General features: G+C 42.2%; 1 protein-coding gene across 2 annotated transcripts in view; it reads left to right on the top strand.

The window, feature by feature from the left end:
- Positions 1-19746, top strand: part of PUM3 (pumilio RNA binding family member 3) — a 32823-nt gene extending 13077 nt beyond the window's left edge. Inside the window, exons 6-18 of one of the 2 annotated variants that reach the window (XM_015426008.1) lie at positions 84-177; positions 261-327; positions 3286-3460; positions 4635-4738; positions 5288-5366; positions 6102-6200; positions 7246-7299; positions 7980-8060; positions 10984-11126; positions 12888-13110; positions 14787-14874; positions 16307-16397; positions 19511-19746. In XM_015426008.1, coding sequence (XP_015281494.1) covers positions 84-177; positions 261-327; positions 3286-3460; positions 4635-4738; positions 5288-5366; positions 6102-6200; positions 7246-7299; positions 7980-8060; positions 10984-11126; positions 12888-13110; positions 14787-14874; positions 16307-16397; positions 19511-19643 — 1431 coding nt within the window. In that variant the 3' untranslated portion in view covers positions 19644-19746. The remainder of the gene's footprint in view (positions 1-83; positions 178-260; positions 328-3285; positions 3461-4634; positions 4739-5287; positions 5367-6101; positions 6201-7245; positions 7300-7979; positions 8061-10983; positions 11127-12887; positions 13111-14786; positions 14875-16306; positions 16398-19510) is intronic. The other variant, XM_015426000.1, reaches the window with a different exon arrangement.
- Positions 19747-25787: the final 6041 nt, after the last annotated feature.

Below are 25787 nucleotides of genomic sequence, written 5' to 3'. Positions count from 1 at the left end.
GTAACAGCTGGCTATAAAGATAAATATAAGGAATGTAATGCTACCCAAATGATTTAGAGTAACAAATTCATTTATCTCCCCAGATGGCGTTTGCTCATGACTCTACTCGTGTCATCCAGTGTTACATTCGGTTTGGCAATGAAAAGCAAAGGCAAGAAGTATTTGAAGAATTAAAAGGTATATTTTTTCATACATATACAGCCTTTTGTGCGTAAATGTTTCATTGTTATGGCTTCTCAGTGTGTTTTCTTATCCCACAGAGAGCTTTACTGAACTAAGCAAATCTAAGTATTCCAGAAATATTGTGAAGAAACTTCTTATGTATGGGTAGGTATATTGCTGATCTGTATACTTCATTCTTGTGTATCTAGAGTGTTGTTGGGCAGCTGGTCTGGCTCCAAACTAGAAGATCTGGGCCGGGCGTTACAAGTTGTGGCTGGATGGCTTAGCCTGAGTCGACTGAAATTGAATCCGACGAAGATGGAGGTCTTGTGCCTAAGCCGGGGTGGACCGAGGGTAGGGATCCCACTTCCAACCTTCGATGGGGCTCAGCTGGTGCCAGCGCTGGAGGTTAGGAGTTTGGGAGTGCTCTTGGATGCCTCCTTAACTATGGAGGCCCAGGTAGCAGCCACTGCCAAGTCTGCCTTTTACCATCTTCAGCTGATCAAGCAGTTGGTTCCCTTCCTTGAATGCAACGACTTGGCAACAGTGATCCACACGATGGTCACCTCGAGATTGAACTATTGTAATGCTCTCTACATGGGGCTGCCCTTGTCTCAAATTTGGAAGCTGTAACTGGTGTAAAATGCCGCGGCCAGGCTGTTGATGGGAACTCCCTACTTAGGAGCACATCCAGCCTGTGCTGAAGGCATTGCACTGGCTACCAATAGCATACCGAATTCGCTTCAAGGTGCTGGTTCTTACCTTTAAAGCCCTTTATGGTCAGGGATCTACATACCTGAGGGACCGCCTTTCTCCACATGTTCCCCTGAGAGCACTGCGATCAGGGTTCCAAAACTGACTGAGCCTCCCCCAACCCAAGGACACTAGGCTAGCAATAACCAAGGCCAGGGCTTTCTTGGTGGCGGCTCCTCTCTGGTGGAATGAGCTCCCAGAAGAGACCAGGGCCCTGTGGGACCTTATGCAGTTCTGCAGGGCCTGCAAGACGGAGCTCTTCTGCCAGGCCTTCAGTTAGGAGGAGCCGCCCCGATAGAGAACTCTGTCCCCTGAAGCCTTCAGAACAGCCTGTGCCAGCTGCATAAGGTTAGATCTACGGGCTGACCACTAGGACGGTATACTGAAGGTTGGCTGCCATCTTTTAAAATCTTTAAAATTTTCTTATTTATCAGTATCATCAATGTTAACACCTTTTGTTAGAATGTTTTATATGGATTTAGGATTATTGTCTATTGTGTGTTTTACTCTTTCTGTGAGATGGCCCTGGCTGGGAGGGTGTGTATAAATCAGATAATAAATAGAAGCTGTCCCTTTGTCCCTTAAACTTTATTTGAGGAACTATCTTCTTCCCTATGTCCCTGGGCACCAACTATGGTCATCAGGCAGCCATCTGTTGGCTGTCCCCACCACTTAGGGTGGCCCATCCGGCATCGAACAGAACCTAGGCCTTTTTCATTGTGGCTCCAGGTCTTTGGAATGGGCTCCCTGAAGAGGTATGCAGGGGCCTATTTGGAGATCTTCAGGACGTGCTGCAAGGGCAGCTTGCTTGTCAGGGCTTTTTAGGGGGTTTGAATGGCAGGCATCTTTTAAAGGGGAGGGAGAGGTTTGGGATTTGCTATTTTTTAAAACGGAAAATGTTTTTGACTAGTATTGTTAGCCTCCTTGAGCCACAAAGAAAGGTGGGATATAAAGTACTTTAATAAATTACGTAACTGTACCCCTTTCTCAATATTTTCTTGTATTTTTATCCTGCCTTTTGGCTAAGGAACCTGAGATCATGTACATTGTTCTTCATCTTTATTTTATCCTCACATCTTGTAAGATAGACTAGGCTGAGGGAGAATGACCGGGCCGGGCTCAAGGTCTCCCAGTGAGCTTCATGGCTCAGTGAAGTCTAGAATGTGAGTTTTCCTGATCTCAAACCAGTACCCTGATAGCTACCGCATGTTGACTCTCTAATTTGCCGGATCTTACCCTCTTGCTCCATCCATTCACAGAAGTCTAGAAACCTCACTGGATGTACCTACCTGGCTTCTGCTCATGGTTTCTCTGGCACTTCTCTCCTTGGTTTCTGTGCCCTTTATCCGTATTTACTTCAATTCTAGCTGAAGACATAACCAGCATTGCAGTAGCGGTTACACTGCACTATGGGTAGATTGCTGGCCTTGTACCTGGAATGCCTGCATTCAAGTCCTTGCTCTACCACTGAAGCTCATTAAATAGCCTTGGGCAAATTTTGCTCTACAATGTCACGAGAATATTGAGAAGATGAATAGGTAACCCCTGTATATATAAACTAGCTTCTTGAAGGAAAGGTGGCATAAGAAAATGAAATGGATCAGGCCTCTTCAGTGGTTATAGTGACGTGTGACCACACTTTGGAGAACTCCTGAGCCTTTTCTGTTCATAGACTTATTCTCTAATGGGTAACAGTGGTTGGTTATCTCCTACTGGAGTCTGGCCTTTAGAGGTGTCTGCCCCAAGTCTGAAAAATGCAGGTATGTATGATAACACTATTGGTTTCATAATTCTAAAGTAGTTCTGGGGGGGGGGGGGTTTGGCTGTCTCTTAGGTATCAAAATAATGCAAGTAAACTCAGTGTGACACTCTTTTGTCAGTTGTTTCCGACAGCCTCTATTTACGTGCGTGCTCTCTGTTGCCTTCACTGTTCCGATCTTCTTCTAAAGCTTAGCACAGTGTTAAAGGCTGACTCTTTCTCCCATTCCCCCAGTGTTTTGTGTTGGTGCCGGAGGCTTAGGTCAGGTCAGTGGTATCTGAAGGAAATGGCTGGCCGCTAGGCACAGCCCAAAAGCTGTTTGCTGTCTCTAGTGGTACAGTTCTTTGCAGAGTTAGTCTTGTCTAAACCTGTGAATTTCGGTGGCCCTAGACTAGATTGGACTAACTCTGCACAGAGTTGCACTGTTACATTACTTTCTAGCTAGAACAGAATATCTAACTCTGTGATAAGCCCCAGTTTAGACTTGTTGATCTGGATAGTCATCTTTTCTGAACAGGAGTATTCAGTTAATATTCGATCACTTAAACGTAAGTGGTCTATTTCCTCCTTTTATATTTATTTGCTGTCTGATATCTGTATTTCTGGGACAGAACAAAACCACAAGTTGCAGAAATAATCAAAAGCTTTAAAGGCAAAGTGAGAAAGATGCTACGTCATGCTGAGGCATCTGCAGTGGTGGAGTTTGCATATAATGACAAAGCCATTTTGGAGCAGAGAAACATGTTGACACAAGAACTCTATGGGAATATATTCCAAGTCTACAAGGTGATGTATTGACACACTTCCCCTTCTTTTGCAGATTTTTTTTGCAGCTTTCAATACCCAGTGACATCTTAAAACAATACAGCAAATTATGAAAACCAGTGTTAATAGAAGATTTAACAGCTTAGTAGTTTAATGGCCTGAGGGACTGGCTTGTGTCCTGTGCATATGATCACCATAACCCACCCCACCAATGCTCCCTCTAAGCTGTGGCGTCTTGTGAGCAAAAATTCTACTTTGTGAGCTACTGGCATTAAAGTCGTTAGTGAGCGATTTGGCTACTGTCATCCTTCCTGAGCTAAGACAAAAATATGTGAGCCAGAAGCTAAAAAATTGTGAGCTAGCTCACACTAACTCAGCTTAGAGGGGACACCGCACTGCACCAAATCAGGTTCACTGAGATGCATTGAGTTGATACATATGTGCATAAATGGGTATAGAGAAAAAAGTTTTGCAAGCAGGCCGTGAAACACAAGAGGTCAGAATAATGTCAAAGTTTAGTGAAGCTCATCCAAAAGCTATAAAACTTATGATTACTAATATGCTATCACTTAAGTTTTATTTTTGTTATGTGCAATGTCATATTCAAGAGGTAGAAAGCGTTCTTTGTGGCTTTCTGTGGTGGAGACCAATTAACAAGGAGTTTCTGCTTAGCTCTCTGATTGGAAACCATGTACTCCTTTGAAACAGTAGCAATTAATATGTATATTTTTATAGGATTGCTAGAACCCCCTTTTAAAAATTGTATCTGAGTTAACTGACTATATACAGCTCTTCTTCACCTCTTCTTATGCAAGTCCAGTTGTGATCCTAAATAAACTTGCATAGAAGCCGGCTCTGAAGGGCATAGGTTTAATTCCACTCCATTCAGGTGTGTCTCTGTAGGCCACTAGTGCAGAAATTGCTCCATCCGGTGCAATTTCTGGGGCTGCTCCCCTTGTGTGACTGACGATGTGCGCATGGAGCTTTTGCCAGTGTTACTTTGAATTGGAAAGCCCTTAGGTATGCACATGAGAGCCCCTGTACAGGCTCTGAAACTGTGGACTGAACTTAGATCCTGGTGACCGATTTAAGATTGGAAACTCGCTTTGTAGTTTGATCAGATCCCTCTCTTGTCCTTTGGCTCCTGTAATTTTGATTACTTAAACTTCACCACAACACTGGTTCTTTGTTTTAGTCATCGGAACACCCAACCCTTGACAAAGTGTTAGAGGCACATCCTGAAAAGCGGGAGACCATTATGGATGAAATGAAGCAGATCCTTACTCCAATGGCTCAGAAGTAAGAGTGACAACTTACACCACATTTATCTGCCACGTTGTGAGTGGGTGTGACACATCGAGTGCGTGTGTGTGTAACAAGGAGAGCTGGCTTACAGTTTTATTTTTGATGGTAGATCTCTGGCAGATGTGTGTTCCCAATCCCTCTTTCAGGTGTGAGGGTAAGAATTTGAAGTAACGATATTTAAATTGGTGGAAGTGCAGTAATGTTACCAAAGGTGATATATCAAATACATAGGCAGCATTTGTCTGAAGTTCCAGATAATACCAAAGACTGCTCAGAAATACCCTCAATTGTTCCACTTTCCACCATCTGCTTTCCCTTCTATTTTTTTTTTTAAAGAGGAACAATGTTCACCTATTAAAGTGGTAGTTAGGGAGAGCTGTGAAGCTGTTAAGACACAAGAGTCCTGTCTGCATGTGTGCATATGATAGGAATTCCTAGCTGCTGTAGTCATAACTTAGTTGCACTTTACTGACTCTAGGCATTATTCTACAATGATGTACATACAGATTTGTTTCTCTCCCCCCCTCCCTTCTTGTCCTACAGAGAAGCTGTAATAAAACATTCATTAGTACATAAAGTATTTTTGGACTTTTTCACTCACGCCACCCCTAAACAGAGATCTGTAAGTATCAGCATACTGTGTATTATTGTTTGCCTGCTTTATTTATTTTATTAGATTTGTATCCTCCCGCCCTCTCTGCATAGCAGGCTCAGGGCAGGTTCCACCATACATAATATACAAACCGTTAAAAACAATTAAGTACGTCAGATAAAATACAAACAACAATAATAATAATTCCTATTTTCTAACCACAGCCTCAACAGATGAGGTCTACCACAAATTGGGGTTCTGAATGGTTACACCGATCTGACCCATTATTATAGAATATTATAGAATAAAATTGTAGAATTGTGAGCCCAGTATTTGCTACCATCTTGTTAGGCCATTGGTGCAAAAACATGCCCCGGCTAAGGAAGTAACATGAGCATAAGCGGGCTACCATACAGGCTTCACTGGTCAGATCAGTAGCTGAGTGTGCATCAGATTTTGGATGCAATCGGTCTGCTTCACAGTGCTTTCAGTGGTATTTGAGTCTACAGTGTCATTTGCAGTCTGTTGTAGTTGAATACCTGAAAAAGTCATTCTTATGGCACACTGCGATCGGTGTGTTCATTACCAAAGTGAACACAGTACTCTCTTCCTGATGTAAATGGCTTTAGGCAAGGCAATAGATTGTTTCAGTGGCCTTGGGTGTTAAAAATTTGATGCCTGGATTCTGAATTAATGTAAAGAATAAAATCTGTCAATCTCTTAGAGCAAAACAAATTAATTAAAATTATGGTTCTTTGTGTCTAGGAAATGACTGAAGCAGTCAGAGAAGCTGTAATCTACTTAGCGCACACACATGATGGAGCCAGAGTAGCCATGCATTGCCTGTGGCACGGGACCCCCAAGGTATATTGTGTGAAGTGGCTTGTTTGTGTGAGAGCACCATACCTTGGATGAATGTGTCTTGCAGTGCAGGACTGTTTAAACTGTTGCACTAGAGAGTTTCCCCCTAACATGGTTACCAGTTATTCAAATATGTCTGATTTTGGCAAGGACCTATCCATTTTGGTATAGATTGTTATTTAAGGGATACTGAAGAAGCTTTTAAACTGGATGAGTTGCAAATATGATAGCAACTTTCATCTTGCTTTAGAGTGATGAACTGAGAACAAAATGATTTGCATTACTGCCAGGATGTCTGTGTTGGGATTTCTCCAGGATTTCATGGGAGACAAAGCTATTTTCTTGTTATATTAGTTGCTGTTTGGCAGGCTTGTAGACAGAATGTCCTTAGGCTGACTGCAGACTGCCCCATGTCTGTCTGTAGGAATTCCTCTGATTCTGTAAAGGAAATCTCTTTCTTTCTCTCTCTCTCTGTCTCTGTCTCTGTCTCTCTTTCTCTCTGTCTCTCTCTCTCTCTCTCTCTCTCTCTCTCTCTCTCTCTCTCTCTCTCTCTCTCTCTCTCTCACACACACACACACACACACACACACACACACACACAAAATAGACCAATGTTTGAGTCCAGTGGCACTTTTAAGACCAACAAAAGTTAAATCTGGGTATAAGCTTTTGTGTGCAGCATAGAGTTGTTCAATTTCGTTGTTGAATTTTACTAGATGTATGATATAATGTTTCAATCTGCTACTCCTATGTGACCTGCTTTCTTGGTAGCTCCTAGTGGATACAGAACACTTGAAAATGCAAAGAAGTGAGATGGGCGGAAAGATGTTTTGTAGAACCGCAGACCTGGCTTTAAGGATGCTCAACAGGATTGCTTGCCATCCTTCACATGGAAGCAGGGCACATGAGTCTTTCTCCTATCATCCTTGGACCCAAAAGTTTTGATTTCCTTCTTCAGATACCTTAATCAGAAAACCCAACTTGGTCAAATGTAGTGAAGCTAATTGGCATGATGGGTTCATTGATATTTCTTTGTCTATCTTGTTAGGACAGAAAAGTCATTGTGAAAACCATGAAGACCTATGTTGAAAAAGTAGCTACTGTGAGTATTTTAAAAGTGCTGTGAACTAAGTAATCAGAAATGTTTTTGCTGCTATGATTTTGGTTCTACTATGCAAAACAAATTGAATACATGATTGTAGATGTTTAAAAGAAATGTTGAACATAAAGGTTATAACCTAGTTTAAGAAATATTCATCGGTACTAGCCAGTATTGTGCATCTCAGGTATGTGTAAACATGTTTGTGGAGATAGGTTACCTAAAATAGCTTTTCGTTATGTTGATACTTGATAGCCAGCTAAGCTATAGAATCAATAAAACCTTTTATAAAGCAAGTCTGAATCTGCAATTGATTTGTTTTACATAACCAACTTTAAAATGACAAGTAGTTTCCTCTAATACAGCATCCCATGCAACAGTTTAACAGCAATCCTAAGAGTATTTATTCTCATATAAATTACACTGCATTCCATGGGGTTGGTTTCCTGGTAAAAGTGCGTAGCATGGAACCTTAGAGGAATATTGTCTGTGTGTTTTCTATGTTACTGAGATGTGGTCTACTTTAAACAAAAAACATAGAGAATAAATCACAATTTGGACCTTCATGATTGAAATAAGCAGTTACTTACCAAATGAACTGATATGCATCGGGAGCCAGCCCATTTGAACAGTCAAGGTTGTTTGTGAATTACAGCATTCTTCATTTCTGGTTCATATTTCAGGGTGAATTCTCACATTTGGTTTTGCTGGCGGCTTTTGACTGCATTGATGATACCAAGCTTGTGAAACAGCTAATTATATCTGTAAGTAGCTTCTTAATTTTTTTTCCTTTAGATGCTTGCAGTTCAGTTAACAGGAAGATATAAACCAGGTTGAAACTCTTCAGTGTTTCCAGGCCTGGTTTTGAAGCTGTTTAGTTCTGTGCTTTTAAAAGATCAATTTATTTCTAAGTTGTCCTTGTAATTTTTTTTTTTAACTTAAAACACTTGAGTGAAGATCTGTTTCTTTATCCATAGCACCATTCTTCAGCATGCTAAAACTAGACTCTGTAATTATACTGAGTTGATCAGCTAGCCACTAGGTAATATGTTGGATTAAGGTATATTTGGTACCTCTGCTGGGGAAAGATGATCCTTTTCCTTTGAAGAGCAGCATTTTGTTTATATTGTGTCAGGATATATTTAAATCAAGATCCAGTTTGTTCAAGTAGTATCAGTAAATGTGTATCAAGTGTGTACCAGAGGTGATGGAGGCCAGTCTCCAGGTGCAGAGGAATCTGGGTATAAGCTCTGTCTTTCTCTTGGTGACCCAAGCATTCTGTGTGCTCTCGGCTGTTTACAGGGAATCCCATATCCTAGTCCAGCCCCCTCAGCCTTTGATTGGCCAAGGTACTCACTTATAATCCCATTCGGGGGAATGAAGTGGTTGCTGTCAAGGCAGCAAGAAGGTGCAGAGCTGTCATCCCAGAAGTATAGAACTATATTTTATAGTGGAACAAATACTGAGTTTTGCTCAAGGCTGCAGTTTCAACTGCTGTCATTTTTCTTTGCTGCTATTTAACGTAGAATCTTGAGGACTGTATGAGCTGCTTCGCCATATGTGCAGCGTATTGCATTTTTCCCCATTGCCATGCATGCTAAATGTATAATGTCACTATTTGAGCTTGTGTGCCATCCTTGGTATACAGTGTCTATTCATGCGTACGCAGCCATTCTTACCATTCAGTTATAGATTGCTAATGTTCTGTCTAATACATTTTCATCCTGCCCTTCTTCCAAGCTGCTCAGGGTGGCATCCTTGGTTCTCCCTTCTGCATTTTATCTGTACAACAACCCTGTGAGGCAGTTTAGGAGGAAAATGTGATTAGCTAAAGATTACTTAGCAAGCTTTGCCGCAGAGGTTAGAATATGAACCTGGCTCTCCCAGGTCTTAGTCTGACACTCTGTTCACTACACTGTATTGACTGTCTTTTCACTAGTTACTCTGTCGTTTCACATACATTTCGTGGTTCTAGTTTATTTTTGGTGGCCCTTGCTCCATGCACTCTTTAATAATTACTGATCTTTCTTTTCATTGTCCCAGAAGACCTTCATGTAGCTAGGTTCCAGGAACTATCAATGTCTATTGAAATGCCCAATCCCTAAAAATCTGTTTAATAATACTTGTATTTCACAGTCCTAAATAACCTACAGTAGCTATCTACAAGAGAGAAATAAATAAAAAAGTCTCAAGAAGTTGATGTTCACAAGTCACTTGCAAAAAAAGGCCTGTAACAAATATTGCTGCCCAGTCCCCCCAAGAAACCCTTTGTATAACTGATGTAGGAAGAATGTTAATATTGATAATTATAAAACTCTTTGAATACCTTTAATCATGGCATCTCCCAAAAGATCTTTAACAACCATCAACGAGACAGTTTAAGGTAAAGGTGTCACAGTGCTTGCTGTGTTTTTCATCAGCAGTTATTTTGCACAGTCCTGGAGATAGCTTGAACAATAGTTATATTATGCATGTAGGCCTTTAGTAGCTGTTTTGTATTGTATCACAGAAATTGTTGTAATGATTTTGTATTGACATATCAAACCCTCCCATAGAAGCCTGTAATATTGGTAATTGTAATTTTCTCTGAACACTTTTTCCCAAGTTGTGTAAGCAGCAGCCATGGACAGAGTCCCAAATAACTTAGCTGGACACTTAAAAAGCCACATTGCAGGTGTCTGTTTGGGGGAGTATGTAAACATAAGAACTCCCTGTTCACCTTTGTAGCTAACCCAACTGGAATGAGTTTGACATCTGAATATATCCTACCCCATTCTGCCCCTTCCTTTCTTAGCTGCATGTTGCAAACTCTGAAGGCTCCCCCACCAAAAGGCAGAGGAGGCTACAGAGGGTAGCAGACTGTGAGGATGACTGGATCGTGTTCTCTGGGGATTTCCCTCCCGCCTTTCAAAGTGGATTTTGCCATTGCTGTGGCAGGTGGCAATGTTGTTACATCTTGGCATGTTCACAAGATCATGTCTCTTTGCCAGAAGTGCATGGTGAAGTTATTTTTCTTGTTAAAAAAATAGCACAAAGCAGCACTTGGCCTAAAGTAACCTCATGAAGCAAGAAGGTAAACTGGCATCTAGCACAAACTTGTAAACCCACTGATGGTTTAATTATTTCTGTAATAACACTTCTACAAAGATCATTTGTCATTTAATTCAACATCCCATTATTTAGACTAGTAGTCCCTGTTTCACAGAAAAAGAATGTAAGGTATGGTTAGTAACCTGCTGAAGATTGATGGGAGAAGTGTGTGAGAGAATTAAAAATTAGATACCTGGTTATATGTTCATCATATATGCAAGGTAATTCTTCTAAATAGGATACAAGATAGGTTGTGGACAAAATTGGATCTTTCAAAAAAATATTTGTTTCCCTTTTTCCAAGGAGATTAGGGGTGGCTTATGGGTGACTAACCTAAGGTCACCATCTGTCCTTCATGGAAAGGTGGAGATTGTAACTCCCATTGTAATCTGGCATGCCACTCATTCTGGCTCCAGCAGGGTTCTTATGAGTCACTTGCAAGTTTGTATTAATTGTGCTTTTGCTAATTTGTTCAGGTAAATTTTTCTTCTAACTCTGCTTACGACCAGTGTTCAATTAGTTAAAAATGAAAATGTTAAGCAATTTTCCCTCTCCTAATAAAGTTTATCTCTCTACCTCTGCTTCTTCCTTTTTCAGGAAATGAGTGATTCCTTAGCCAGCATTATACAAAATAAATATGGAAGAAAGGTCCTACTGTATCTGTTAAGTCCAAGGGATCCTACGTATTTCTCACCAGCAATAATCAAAATCCTGCAACAGGGTGATGGAAATGCCTACAGGTAGGAAACGCCTACAGATAATACAGAGGTGCAGTTTCTCTCACATTGGCAAGCTTGCATCATATCACGCCTCCTAATTCCTTGCCTGAGTAATTCATCCCCTGTAAATGCCATTGGGATAAAAAGGAGTCACATGAGAAAATAGCCCTGCTCTTGTGCAGGTATGGGTAAAATGTTCATTAGCTTAAAAACAAAAAAGGCAGTGGCTGCATTCAAACCTCACAACAAAGTCCTGTTTGCATATGATGGGCACAAACACGGCTTGTCTCCTGCTTGTCCCCCCCCCCCCCCACACACACACAGAGCAGAGCCTTCAGGCAAACTCCACAAACTGGAGTTCGTTTCCTCCCCTCAAACTAGGATGCTAAACCACAGCTAAATCCTAGTTTATATGCTAGTTTGTAGAATGCAGACTTCAGATATCACAGCAAATTAGGAAGGCTTCAGCTGCACTTTTTGCATGACAGGAAGGGAGGACAACAGGGAGGTTGTGAGAGCAAGATGTGATCCATGTCTTTCACATAAAAGTAAAAAGCTTCACATGAAGAAGGTCCCGGGTTCAATCCCTGGCATCTCCACTTGAAAGCATCAAGTAGTAGATTACAACCGGAAATCCTGGAGAGCCCCTGCCCATGAGAGTAGACAGTGCTGACTCTTGTGGACCAGTGGTCTGATTCAGTATATGGTACCTTCACACACTTGAGTGAATGAGGCCTGTGGCACTTTCCTCTGAAGAAAGCTCTCAGTGGTTTTGCATCATAATTGTTTTTAAAGAGATGAGTGAAACAGAATCTTCTCCCTATAAATCTCCTGACAATGTATCTGTTTGTTTTGACAGCAGCAGGGCTTTACATTTTCAGTGTGGTTTGTGTGTGTGTGTGTGTGTGTGTGTATGTATATGTATATATGTATATTATCTCTGTTTACTACCTTGGCCATACTTGCTGTTAGAAGCTGCTCTTTCCATATTACAATGACTTCAAGGCAGCTTATGGTGAGACTGCCTGTTTCTTAACTGCATTTTCCTGCGAGGTAGCTGTGGGTGGATTGCATCCAGGTAACACAATTGCTTTTACTAGGAATTGTCAGATTGCATTTGCTTTAAAATTGTCTGCACTGCCTTTTGATTTCTTATGTTGCATTTTGAAACCTGCCTCTTTCTTGCATTTCTCTGTCCACTGTCGTATCTAATAAATATTGATCTAGTTAACGAAGAAGCCCCCCCCCCCGGTACACCCTTGGGCCTGTGTAGACTTAGAATTGAAACCCAGGGTCAGAAAGGTGTGTGTGGAGGAACACCTACAAATGTAGCCCTCCTCCCAATGTTGGGAGGTGAAGCCCAAGCCCACAGACTCTCTCAATGCACTTACATGGATGGCTCTAGACCAATAGTATGGTGTTCTTATGTCTTCAAGTAGAAAGATAATTATCAGAACTGGCAATTCATTATGATTGTGGAAGATCACACAAGGTCATGGATCTTGCAAATGTGCATAGATTTCCTTGTCCATTTCAGTGGAAGGTGTTTTCCTTAGGCATGTTGACCTGCCCCCTTCTTTTAAAAGAGCAGCCTCTCTGCACTGCCTATGTATGATTGTAGTGTAAAAATATCATGACAGATTTTGTTCAGGTTACTTAAAAAATATATAAATGTTTAAATATAAGTGGTTCCAGGAAGAAAATGAAAGGCTGCCATCAAGCTTGGATTTTATACAGTTTTCTGTAGTTATGCTGGTTTTTGTCTTCATGTTATTCCACTAGTAAAAAAGATGTAGATGTTCGACGTCGTGAGCTCTTGGAAGCTGTGTCCCCATCTTTATTGAACTACGTGAACCTACATGCTGAAGAAATGGCAATGGACAAAGCTACCTGCATTATGGTGACTAGTATCCTCAAGGCCTCCGTCGGGGACATCCAACCTGCTTTGAACACTATTGCTAGTCTGGCTGCAAAAGAGATGATTCCAGGAGGTGAAGATGAGCAGGTAATTATGACTGACAGAGGGCAAGCAGTGGAGTTCTCATTATCAGTTTTCGTCAGCTGTTCTTTCAGTGAGATCTGCTGTGGTTTTGTTGTTTGACCAGGCTAAATTAGGAGCCTGCTTAATATGGAAAGTGTCTTGTGTCTTTTGGGAAATTCTTAGATGCAGTAGTGAGAGCTAGCTGATGAGATCAGTTTGGAATGGAAGACACAGGGATTCTCAGGCTTGGGAACTGAAGGACTATGTTTTGAAGAACTCCATATTTAATGTAAATGTGGTGAAGTAGAAGATGAGAGGAGTGCGAAGACCCTGAAGTAATTTTTTTATCCATCTCTTGAAAGCTGGGGCACAGCACTTCTTGTACTTGAATTAGCTTGCTACTCTTCTGTAGTCTGTGATTCTGTAGGTGTGAGAGCTGCTGAATGTGTGCATGTACGGTATTTAGAGAACATCAAAAGTGCAATGTCTGGGTGATTAACTGGCTGGTTTGTAATTTTGGACTCTCAGGACTTTTGTATACTGTTTTGCAGTTATTGTACATGTTATAAGTTATACTTGACCCTAATAAACATTTTTTAAAAAGAGAGAGAATAGAACTCTGAAGGATGATAGGAATAAATTTTATTCCTGTGGCGGCAAAAAAAAAAAAAAGGTGTAATGTCTTCCTGCATTTCATTGTGTGCAAAATGTCTTTGGGGCTAAATGCAGTTGGTACAATGGGATGTTTCCACAATCTCCAGTGCCCCAAAAGATATAGTGGCATTTTAAATATACCTTGGTTGTCCATCATTAATTGGGAAAAGAGCAGCAGATTCCTTTATGTGAAGATATATATAATTCACACTCTGGTCTTAAACAGGGAAAACACACAACACAAATAAATCCGTAAACAAAGAATGCAACTACATTTCAGTTCTGGGACAATCAGACATTCAGTGGCTGGCTCAGTTGAAGTCCCAGGCTGTAAGCCATGGGCCAAGATCTAAAGGATGTTTATGGAGCACCTTCAATATACTTTAGCCTTCATCTAGTTCTAACAATGCAGATTGTTACTATTATGAGGAGTGAAAAGTGTTCACATCTTTGGTAATGTTAAGCATGTCTGGTGGTAGTAAAATCCTAAATCTGGTGACTTCGTCTCTAAACCCACTCAAGAGATGCAAAATACAGAATGGTAGAAAGATGCTAATTAATAAGAAGTGAAAATGAGTGGCCTAAATTGGATTTACCCTGACGCAGTTGGTCCAGGCTAGCCTGATCTTGTCAGATCTCGGAAGCTAAGCAGGGTCAGCCGTGGTTAGTATTTGGATGGGAGACCACCCAGGAAGTCCATGGTCGCTCTACAGAGGCGGGCCATGGCAAGCCACCTCTCAGTGTTTTGCCTTGAAAATCCTACGGGGTTGCCATGTTGGCTGTGACTTCATGGCCCTTTCCACCACCACACTGGATTTGATGGCTGAGCAGGTATCCAAATCTTTGTCTTTAATCTGAATTATGTGCTGTTTGCTTATCGCTGATTATGTAGTGTGACTCATTTATGTATACTAGGGGACAACAGATATTCTGTGTTCCTGGAGCACTTTCAGTACAGTTTGGCCTTCGTCTTGTTCTAATGGTGCAAAGTGTAGTATAATGAGGAGTAGAAAGCATTTTGAGGACTTGACTGTTCTCTTTTAAAGCTTCATATTGCAGAACATCCAGCAGGTCATCTGGTTCTGAAGTGGCTGCTTGAACAGGATGAAAAGATGAAAGAACATGGCAGAGAAGGTACGTTGGAAAATCAGTGAGCACCCATGCATCACAGGCCAAGGTGTGTCTAAATGGGGGGTGGAGAGAGGGAAAGGGCCATCTTCTAAGGGCTTGGCTGCATCCTTGACTTCAAGCACCTTGCAGTGGACACTTGCCCTAATCCACTTAACTATTTGTGTGAACTTCAGCCATCCTCAGAACTGCACTGTGTTCAGTGTTTTAATGTTTTTATCAGTCAAGATATAAGAGCAGTTCTCATCAGACATTTGGGCTGGGTTCAGACATAACTGCACACCATGGCTTGCTGCTGTGTTGAATGAGCCTAGGTTATCGTGGGACTCAAGTGTTCACCCCTCCCCTTGTTCCTGGCTTGCTGATAAGAGGTTGCCACTTCTGCTGCAAATCAGTTTGCTGTTATGTCCAACCTGTTGAGCTGTGGCTTGTGCTTGCCGTACAAAGCAGGTGTCCATACCAGAGTTAAGTCACAGTTTGGAGTAATGGTTTGTAAGAGAAGTGCAAACCGTAGTCTGAGTGGCCAGGTGTAACAATAAGCTTTAACTTGCTGTAAAAATTGAAATTTTGAATTAGCTGGCCAACCCAGGAATCCTCCAGGCTGGTTCACAGAATGGCAAATCACTGTTTGTTGGCATGTCTAAATCAAGCCTGCATGTGTTTGGTTTTGAGCAGAGCTAACTCTGCAGAAGTTTGAGAGTGGGCAAGAAAGTTACAGGACTGATTGTTTTGTAAAACCCTTTTGTGACGCAATGCAATCTAAAAGGTATCCTTTAACGAGTTCAGGAATGGGGGAAATGTACTGGAATACGGGAGCAAAGTCAAGGCGCGAGCGTACTCAAAACAATTCAAACCAACACCACGCGAAACATACAACCTGGATTGCCTTTGGTGCAGATAGCTGATTCCACATTTCCAAGTTAAACATGGTTCTTCCTATGGGTTTATTCCATTTGAATAGATAGATGAATTATCCTGACCTTCCCAAACATATTGATGCTCTTTGTGATTTTACAAGTAGTCATTGGACTTCTGGACCTCCACATTAAACTAGTCATGTCAGCTGTACTTCTGTTAATTGAGATCCACAGAGCTTTGCAACTCAATTCTACATCCCCGAGGCAGCTTCAGACTTCAGCATCTCGATAAGCAGCTTTGCAATCCACACAGTATATCACTTTCCAGAGCAGTTTTTGCTAATGGCTTTGGGCATTTTGATGTTCCTGCTTTGGGTCCTGGCCACTGAATTTTACATACAGGACTTTGTTTAGCAATGTTAAAAAGTTGAACCAAAGTAGCAATTAGTGATACATATATGGATGTATGATATAGTATAAAGAGCAAGTATGGCTGTGTAAATAGTAGTTGGAGGTCTTTAAAACATTTGCAAAGAGTTTCATAGGTATGTGCAATCAAGTCTGATTTCTGCCCTTTACAGGTTGTTTTGCAAGGACGTTAGTGGAGCATGTGGGTGTTGACCGTTTGAAGCACTGGGCAGATGTCAATCGAGGTGCAATTGTTCTTTGTCGGTATGTAGGACCCTTTTTTGCCTCTGATTAGAGAATATCCACTGAGTGCCATTTACCTTTTTTTTTTAATAACAAAATACTTTATTGTAATGTACTTTTATGTCTTCCTTGAGTCACTAATGCTGTTTCTAAGCATTCTCTGAATTATAAAGCTTCTTAATTTCAGGCAGCCAGTAACCTTGTTGCTTTGCATAGTTTGTTACTAAGGGAGATGTTGCTGTGTTCCATTGAAATAATTTTGCTTTCACTTCACTTGACTGAAGGCCTTACAAGGAATTCTCTTCTCCAATTGTGCAGTGTTTCAAGGTATTATCTGGTGATACTGGAGGTAATGTCTTACAGTCTACGGGTTTGGTTTTCAAAGCCTAAAGGAGCACCCAGTTCCTATTTCTGTACTATAGTAACCCATTAACTTCACTTTGACCACACCATAAGGATTCCCCTGTGAACGATGTCATTTTTGTATAGCCTCTTACTCTGGAGCAGTTCTCTTGTGGTCATTGACACAGATCTGGAGCTGAGTAGCCTAGAAAGGAACGGTACCTGACACTTGGTAATAGCTTATTTAACAGTCAACTTAAACTGAAGTACAGTAAAAGCTCTGTTATCTTGTACTTGGTTATCCAGAATGCTCCGTTAACTGGCACAGCCTAGAGGGCTGGCTCCACCCTCCCAGGCACCATGCCCCTGCATCTTCAGGTGCACACGTGCCCCTCTCCCTGCTTCTCCAGCTGGACAGCTTAATGCCTCCAGCCGTTGCTGGGCTTCTGACTGCTTGCACCGCCAGCTGATGTCCTCCTCAGGTGCCACCTTCCCCCCTCAGCCTGCCTCGAGGTGTTGGGAGCCAGCTCTGCTGGGGGGCTCCTAGGCACTTGGTCCACTTGTCTGTCTGCTGCCTAGGATGGCTTCATGGAAGAGCCCCGCGTGCCCACAGCTTGGTGTGCTGTCACCATGTGGTGTTCCCAGTGGCGTGAGGTTTGGTCGCAGTGGATTCCTCTGGCTAGGGTGTCGGGCAGAGTGATAAGCTCAGTAATCCAGCACATTTGATTAACGGCAGCCCCCATTCCTCATGAGTGCTGGGTAACAATTGTTTATTTTATTTATAACAGCACTTAATTATATTAGATGCTACACATGAATAATAAAAATGTTTTTGTGTTAGTTTTGAATGTCTGATTGTGTAGATGGTTAAAGCCCTTGCTTTGAAACCCCTAAAGATGTGGCAAAGTTTATTTTTAGTTTCCGCCTTGAGGATATTAGCAGACTGGTTGTTAATCTTGGGATCACTATGGTAACAGGTACTATTAAATGAGAAGTGAGCTGTCAATGAGTACAGTTAGAGAATCGGAAATGTAGAGATAGAAGAAATCTAAATGTCCTCTAGTGTCCCTCCCACCTATCAAAAGCAGGGTCCTTAATTCTCCAGTTCTCTGTTATTAGCCTGACACATGTCGCTTGAAGCAGTGACCAGGGCCAAGCAAAGAGATGCTTTAAGGGCAAGGAATACATCTAATGAAAGCAAACTAGGGTAGCTCAAGCAGTCTGAAGCTTCAGTTGGTCTGCTCCCTCAGCAATAGTCACCTGGCACTCTGACCTGATAGATTTTACTTTCTTGGGATCTGTATTTTCTGTCTGCAATAGGTCAGTCTTTTTGCACTTCCTAATATCCCATCTCTAATTCTTTAAATCTCCAGTACTTCTGGCAAAGAGCAAAATAATATCCCTGAGTATAGGTCACTACAAAAACATTAGGCTTAAATCAAGCAACCTTTCAAAGGATTGTCATCGTGGACTTTAATGCCAATCTGCCAGCTTTCCAATATAGATCTGTATTGTTTTCACAACTTTTCACAACAGATCCCTTGCATTTGACAAGAATGCTTAATTCCTTTTAAAATCCCTAATCATGCACACAGACATTGAGTAAAGATTTGGGAAGAGCTGCTCTGGCAAATACAGCAAAGTGTTGGGGTTTTTTTCCCCCTGTAAAGAGAAATGGAATGAATATTGATCCATTCTTGCCTCCTGGTTTCTGCAAATGTAGATCTCTTTTAAAAATTATTTTGGCACACAGACAATTTCAAGTGCACTATCAGTCAAACTAATGGTTTTGGTTGGCAGTACTACTGATCATTGGTCTTGTTCACATCTGGTATTTTTGTGTGATTCATTCATGTTCCTGCTCATACTTTTCTGTAATCTGTAACGGGGAAACTGTTGCATAACTGGACGTTACATAGGTTTGTGTTTAATGTGGCCCTAAGGTGACACTAATAATAAGAAACCTTCTCTGAATATTGAAAAGTCTCCCAGTTGCTTTGTCCAAATAAGCAACAGTCCATTTGCGCTAGATAATATTTCAATAATAATCACAAAATTATACAAAAATGTGTGCAGAAAATTATATAAATATACAAGACAATAAATGATGTGTTGACGATAGTCTCCGGAATGCTCTATCGTTTCGATACTATTCTTCTTTCGGGAATGAATAGATATATAGATGTTCCATGCCCCCCCCCAAAAAAAGCACCCCACTTCAGTTTGGAAACCAAGGCAGAGAAAGAACCTCCATTTAAAAGCAGCCATAGTTTGTTTAATTAAATCATAAACCATAATTCCCTGTTATGTCTGAACTGAGCCACTGGGTTGAATCCAGCAGAAAATTTCTTAGAAGCAGTTGGCCCAGGAGACCTCCCCCCCCCTTTCTTCCAGCAGCCTCTGTTTGCTCTGAAAATCCTTTCTGAACATCAGGAGAGCCTCTCAACCACAACGCAAACAGTACTAGATGCCGCAATGGCCAGGAGGGGAGAATAAGGTAAAGTTGCCTCCTCTTTGCTCCTTTGCCGATGCACATGGCCAGTGGGAGAAGGAAGTGACTCCCTCAATACCTCCTTAATGGTGCAGTGCCATATGCATGCAGAGCCGTGTACAAGGCTCTCCTGACTCTCTAAGAGGACTTTCAGGGAGAACTCTTCAGCTGGATCTAACCCATAACAATGGACCCCGGTTTGCTAATTTGGCAAAGGTAGATGTATCCTCAAAATATTATTTATCTACATGTCAGCATTTTATTTTAAAATTTGACTTTTGACATTTTTCTCCCTTTACAGCCTTCTTCAGAGCTCCAACCAAGAAGTGGCAAATCAAGTCAAAGATGGACTAAAAAGCCTCATTCCAAAATTGAAAAAGACTAAAGATGCCAAAGGAGCAGTGAAAGTACTGCTAGAGAAACTATCATCTTAATTTAAAGAGTTACGAAATGGACACATAAGCAAATATCTCATTTTTCAATGGCAAAAAAATGAATCATTGGGCTAGCTTTTTTGCAACAACCTGTAATTTTTAAAAAAACGTTCGATAAATTAAACTCTTTCAGATATTGGGTTATCATTTTTGGTGGTTTGGGGGATTAGGTTAATCATCTCTGGAGACCAAGATCATTTAATGAGATTGTAATTGGGAGTACATGAACTGTTAAATTCCGCAACTCTGTTCCACTAATGGTGATACCTTCCCATGGGATAAGGAGCCTGTTCTCTTCCATCAGGTGAAAATTCCTGACATCACTCAGGAGAGCGGCCCTCAGCAGAACCGCTTTCCAGGATTCATCCCATCTGCTTATTTTGAACCTTCTTTTTATCCCTTGTCAGCACTCAACACTCCCTACCAAAGTGCTGCTCTTCCCGTCACTCCCTCCCCATTTATTGGTTCAATCTGCCTTTCTTTTAACTTACTGTCCATTGCTCTTGTTGGTTGATGCCATCACTCCCATGCTTTTCCTTTCTGAATGAGTTCACAATACACATTTCTAGAGAAGAGGTGGAAAAGAGTGAGCAGGAGATGGTGGAAATCATTCTTTGGCTGTGGTCACACGGAGCATTAGCCACCCTACAGAGACGGAAGATAGGCGGATTTTCCGGGCGCGATCACACCGCAACATCTGGGAAGCGTAAAGCTCCCGTGGCGAACCCGAGGCTTCCCACCGAAGATGCGGAGTTAAAAACTAGAACCTCCGAGGGACTAGTTTCTGGAAACCGCGGGGCAAGGGCTGGCGTCTGATCGCGTTTCCAGTGGTGGCATCCAGCGCCCGCCCATGTCCCTTCGCAAACGGGTTTTTTCCCCAAGTCTCCACAAGATGCGCACAAGCACCCAACAGCGCATGCGCACAAAGAGGAAAGCGAAAGTGCCATTTCGGCATTAAAAAAAATTACCCCGCTTGTCATGACAGCGGCGCCTAGCCATTGCTTGTGTGATTGCGCCATGCCGCTTCTTTGCCGCGCTGCAGGATTGTCATGTGATTGCCACCCTCATTTACCTACTGGCTCTGAGGGAAGGAACCGTGGTGTGCTGCCGGCGCGTCGGATCGCGTAATCGCAGATCAAACTGCGCCGGGGCAATTAGCCACACCTCCCCCCCGCAATATCCGGCCCGTGTGACCGGGGCCTTTGAATAGCATGGGGTGTAGGCAGTGTTCCCTCTAAGCTGGGAGTCTTGTGAGCAAAAATTCTACTCTGTGAGCTACTGGCACTAAAGTTGTGAGCGAACAATTTGGCTGCATCATAAATTAGTTTGCTCTGGAGCCATCCTTCCTGAGCTAAGACAAAAATGTGTGAGCCGGAGGCAAAAAAACTGTGAGCTAGCTCACACTAACTCAGCTTAGAGGGAACACTGGGTGTAGGCTCAGTGAGCTTGGAAGAAAGGCTGACTGGAGCATGAGGCTGGAGGCAGGGGCACCATGTGGCATGTGGGGAGAGGAAGTCTGTCAAAGAACAGCAACGCTGTCAGTTGAATGGAATAATCATATGAGATGTCAGTTGTTCTATCAACCCGTTCCCCCAGTGGATCTGATCCAGCTTTCCATGTGTGCTGCCTAAAGACAAGCATGCAGAACTCTGCAGAGGAAATGCACCAAGTTAAAGATTAATGTGGGCTACTACATAATGGGCTTTATAGCCGCATGGCTTACAGCCTGTTCAGTGTATCTGTTTGTTGAATACTTTGCACTTTTAGGAACTATATGGTGGCTTATTTTGGGAACAATTGGCTGGTAAATTCAGACTCCCTAGAGTATCCCTCTGAACTCTGAGGCTGGACGCAATGTTAGTTCAAAGCCTTTCTCTCTCTATCATTATTAAACATACTCCGTTGTAACATTCTAGTTGCATGGAAGCTGAAGAATATGCTTGGCTGCACTAAAGTCATGTCCCAGGAGCCATCATATTTGAGGAGCAAAGGTATCATAAAACCCAAGACAGTGGTGAAGTTTGGCTTAAGGGTCTGGGTGTTGCAGTGGTGGACCGTAGGGCATGCCTGTTGTGGGCCACATTCAGACTGTGCACTCCTGGCCCTAGTGACACAAAGTAGAAATCTCTAAGTCAATTCTAATGCAAGTGAACCTAGAGAAGCCTGTTGGCAGAAGAGGTATCGAGTTGGTTAAGGCAGTGTGCTCTGAAATCTCCAAATAATGGTTTGCTTGCTTGGTACCTTTTGCCTTCCACTGCAGTCTGCTACTGTTTTGGTTAGTGACAGAGCCAACCACAAAGTGTCAGGGAAGGAGGTTAGGCATAGCTCCAACAGTAACTCCTCAACATTTCACTCAGAAGCTCTGTTTAACATGGTGCTTTTAAAAATAAATATATTGTTTTAAAAGTTTTTTGCATAGAGTTTGCCTTCAGTTACCACAGTGAAGTTCCTTGTGGGATGGTTGCAGCTGCTGCCTAAGCATTTTAAAAACATCTGCACATCCCGTCAGCTCTCCAGTGGCTACTCAGTAGCCCTGCCAGGCAAAAGCCCTGTCTATCCCCATCCACTTTCTAAAAAGACTTGGTGGGCACCCAGAAAGGGAGGCACCAGGGGCACTCTGTTGGGGACCCCTGATTTAAATCTTTCACAATACCTGGACACTTAGCAGAAGGGAGAAAAGGCAGGCAAGGCAAATATTTCTTTCAAAGAGACTCAAACTAATTCATTACATTGGAGGTGTATGCTTCCCATTCAGTATCAGTAGTCACGGGGTACTAGTACAGATAGCCTTTCAGCCATGTGAGAAATTGGGGAAGGACTTAGCACATGATGAAGAATTCCGCTTTTTCCACACACAAAAATGTGTGACGGGAAAACAAAAGTGCATATAATGACTGTATCCCGATAAGCCTTGTAGTAGAAATCCCTGCAAGATGGTATGCTGGCTGTAGTTTACTGTGATGTTTGCAGTGGCATAACCATATTTACTGTTAATAATAATGATGCTGATGATGCTTTCAATTTATTGATATTTGTGGGGATAGGGAAGACAAACATACAGCATTAATTACACACACATTGCAGCTAGCCAGGCTTCATCTGCGGGCTGGGTCAGTCGTGTTCCTACGGCATCTCGTCGGCTGGCTGATGACGTCTGGCTTCTTGATGTTGTGCAGCCACACACTGCCACCGCCTGGCCGACTCGCTTCACTGCAGGGAAGCCGACACAGTTCTTTCGTTTTTCCGGTCGCCGCGCCTCAGAAGTTGCCTTGGCAGCTAACACCTTCCCGAAGGGAGGGGTGTGCCCCCATCCCGTTACGGGTGGTCCCCAATTTATCTACTCGCCGAAGCTTTCGAATCGCTAAGCATGGCAGTTCAGATGTTATTGTTAAGCAGGGAAAAATCCCCTGCGCCACTGCTCCCTTAACCATACATTGCTCTTAAATCAGAGATTCAAATCCATGTGAGCCCAGTCCCAGTTGCAGACTGAGTGACATCTGTCCTGGGCCAACACCAAAGTGGGCAGGATTCACCTCTCCTTGGAAGTATTTCATGTGTAAATGTGCTCTCCTATTCTACCTTGACATTTTGGGCAAAATAAGTATTTTCTTTCTGTATAGAAGAATGCAGCTGTTTCCATGGAAATATCCTCTTTTGAACAGTGTGGCTCACAGGTGGTCGATTCCTAAAAACATTAGCTGTGTGGCATAAATGCCCAAACTTGTTCAGATTTTTTTTCATTTTAGGCTATATGCTGCTCAGTTATTTTCACACATGCAATATGAAGGAAAAGGTGTAACGCAGAAGAGGGCAACATGTACAAAGTACCAATTGCTTTGCCAGTGTTTGCTCAAGGCATACCATTGACTACACCCTGTAACCCTGATAGTTCAAGCAAATAAATTCAGTATCTGAAAAATATCAGATGTTTACAAATTAGCTTCAGAATTAACAATGTAACTTCATTTCACAGATTTGGTTGGCATGTTGTAAATAAATTCGTGCCCTGCTTTTTATATTTGATTTTGATTTTGAAAATGGACTAAGCAGGTGGCTCTTAATGCTGAGGGTGAAATCCCTACTGCAAACTGTGATTTGCCAGAGTTCTGTTTGCACAGAACAAGCTTAGAGTTGTTACGAGGCAAATATGCTTATTAAACTTGGCACATATGTGTTAACATAGCCAAAAGGACTTTGGCCACTGAGAGAGCAATCTGTCTACTGATGGGGCAGTGTGGTTCTGGCTCAGTCTTTCTACAATCCACTTAAGCTTTATTGACCTATATAACACTTAAAGGTTAATCTCAAACAAACCTAACTGGCAGTGACAAAAGGTGTTTGCATTGGTGAACACCCATCCATTTCAAGCAGGGTCTTGGACAGGCCATTGCAGTTCATTGCTTGCACTAACAGGATTTACTTTAGTGACAGTGAAACTGATAACTTGGATTAGCATCAGATAAGGAATTTAAAGGCGAGCAAGAATGGCTCCAAAGTCTGTCTTGTCCTATATAGCAACTGGCTTGGAAATGTAAAGTAACATTTGTGAGAAAGTAAAATGTAGTTGTGACAAAGAAATTGAAATATTGTTTCAAGAGGAGACAGGAGTTGTAGCCTGCAACACAGAAAAACAATCCTGATTTTCAGGCTCTCCTACATACATTCAAGCTTGTTGTGCATTTTAGCTCAGCAAGAGTACCAAAGGCTTAATCCAAGTAAAAGCAAAGAAGTTTATTTTGATACAAAGACAGAGAGGATTTGGAATTAGTACAGATCTAATTAGGAACACTTAAAAGAACTCAGACAGAATTTACAAAAGGTCTTCTGGTTTTGGCAATCTAAATGGCAGACGCGCCGCTCGGAAGCTCCCAAGGGCGCGATACGTGAACCAGCAGATTGAGAGGGGGCGCAATTGTACGCCCCCCCGGAGCCCTTGCGAAGGGTTCTCGGCCATGGGGTGTTAAGGATTGCCTCTCCCCCAGCGCGCTGCCAGTGGATTGAGGCACTCCAATGCCCCGACAGTCTCACCGCTGTGTTCCAGTATTGGATCCAGATACGCACACTGGGACAAGCGTGTGGAGGTCGAGCGCTGTACACGATTGATGGCGAGATCTATGCAATCTACATTACAAGTGAGTTTGGTTGAAGCGAACACCAGAGAACTGGCTGAAAGTCCCCCTTAAAGGTAGTGAGGGGGGGCAGGAGCCCCCCCCCCATGAAAATTAAAACAGACTTAAAGCAGGAAAGGGGGCGGAACTAAAAGTGAAAAGAAACTATATTAAGGAACTTACAAGAGACTTCCAGGCAATTTGCAGGCTTTAGAGACTTTTGGCAATTTTACTCTAAAAGTAAACATCCTCAAAGATGTCGCTGAAGAAGACGGAGAAAGATAAGCATCCAAAATCTAAGTCTTCTTCAGAAAGTGCCAGCCCAGCGAGTGCAGTCACACGACTGGATGTAACCATAGACTTCTCTAAGATGTTAACAGACACTTTGCAACCCCTGCTGGAGCAAATGAAGACGCTTAACGAAAATTTTGCTACACAGCAACAGCAACTAAGTGAGAATATTAAAAAAACAGAGCAAACAGCTGAGAATCTCAAAGAAGTGGATGCCAGCACTAAAAAGCTTAAAAAACAAATGCAGGAGATGGAAAAGAAGAGAAACACGGATGAAGCCCAGCTTTTACAGCTCCAAATGGAAAAGGCAAGCTTTACTCTGAGATTCCTAGGAGTTCCTGTCTGAAGGGGAAAATCTGAAACAGATCATGATTGATGCTTTGGGACCGGTTGCAGATTTAAAAGCGGATTTTGTACAAGGTGAGATGGATGTGATCTATAGGTCATATTCAGAGTACATAAAGAAAAATAATCTGCCCGGCGAGGTGGTGATTAGATTCTCCAGAAGACGAGGGACCAGATATTAAAGGCAACAAATGGAACTACCCTTAAAATTGACGGCAAGGAGATAAGAGTTTTGAAAGATATTCCATTTGAAAAAAGAAAGAAAAGGAAAAAATACAGAGACTTGGCTTTGTTTCTATAAAAGAATAGCATCCCTTACAAATGGATTATACCTGAAGACATAGTTTTCAAATCTAAAGACAAAAGGGAAAAAATTGACTCTGTTATGAAAGCCAGTGAG

The sequence above is a fragment of the Gekko japonicus genome, unplaced genomic scaffold, assembly GCF_001447785.1.
Source record: "Gekko japonicus isolate JY-2015 unplaced genomic scaffold, Gekko_japonicus_V1.1 scaffold31, whole genome shotgun sequence".
NCBI classification, from domain to species: domain Eukaryota; kingdom Metazoa; phylum Chordata; class Lepidosauria; order Squamata; family Gekkonidae; genus Gekko; species Gekko japonicus.
Note: the sequence above shows the minus strand (reverse complement) of the source record. Positions and strands in the feature narration are given on the sequence as shown.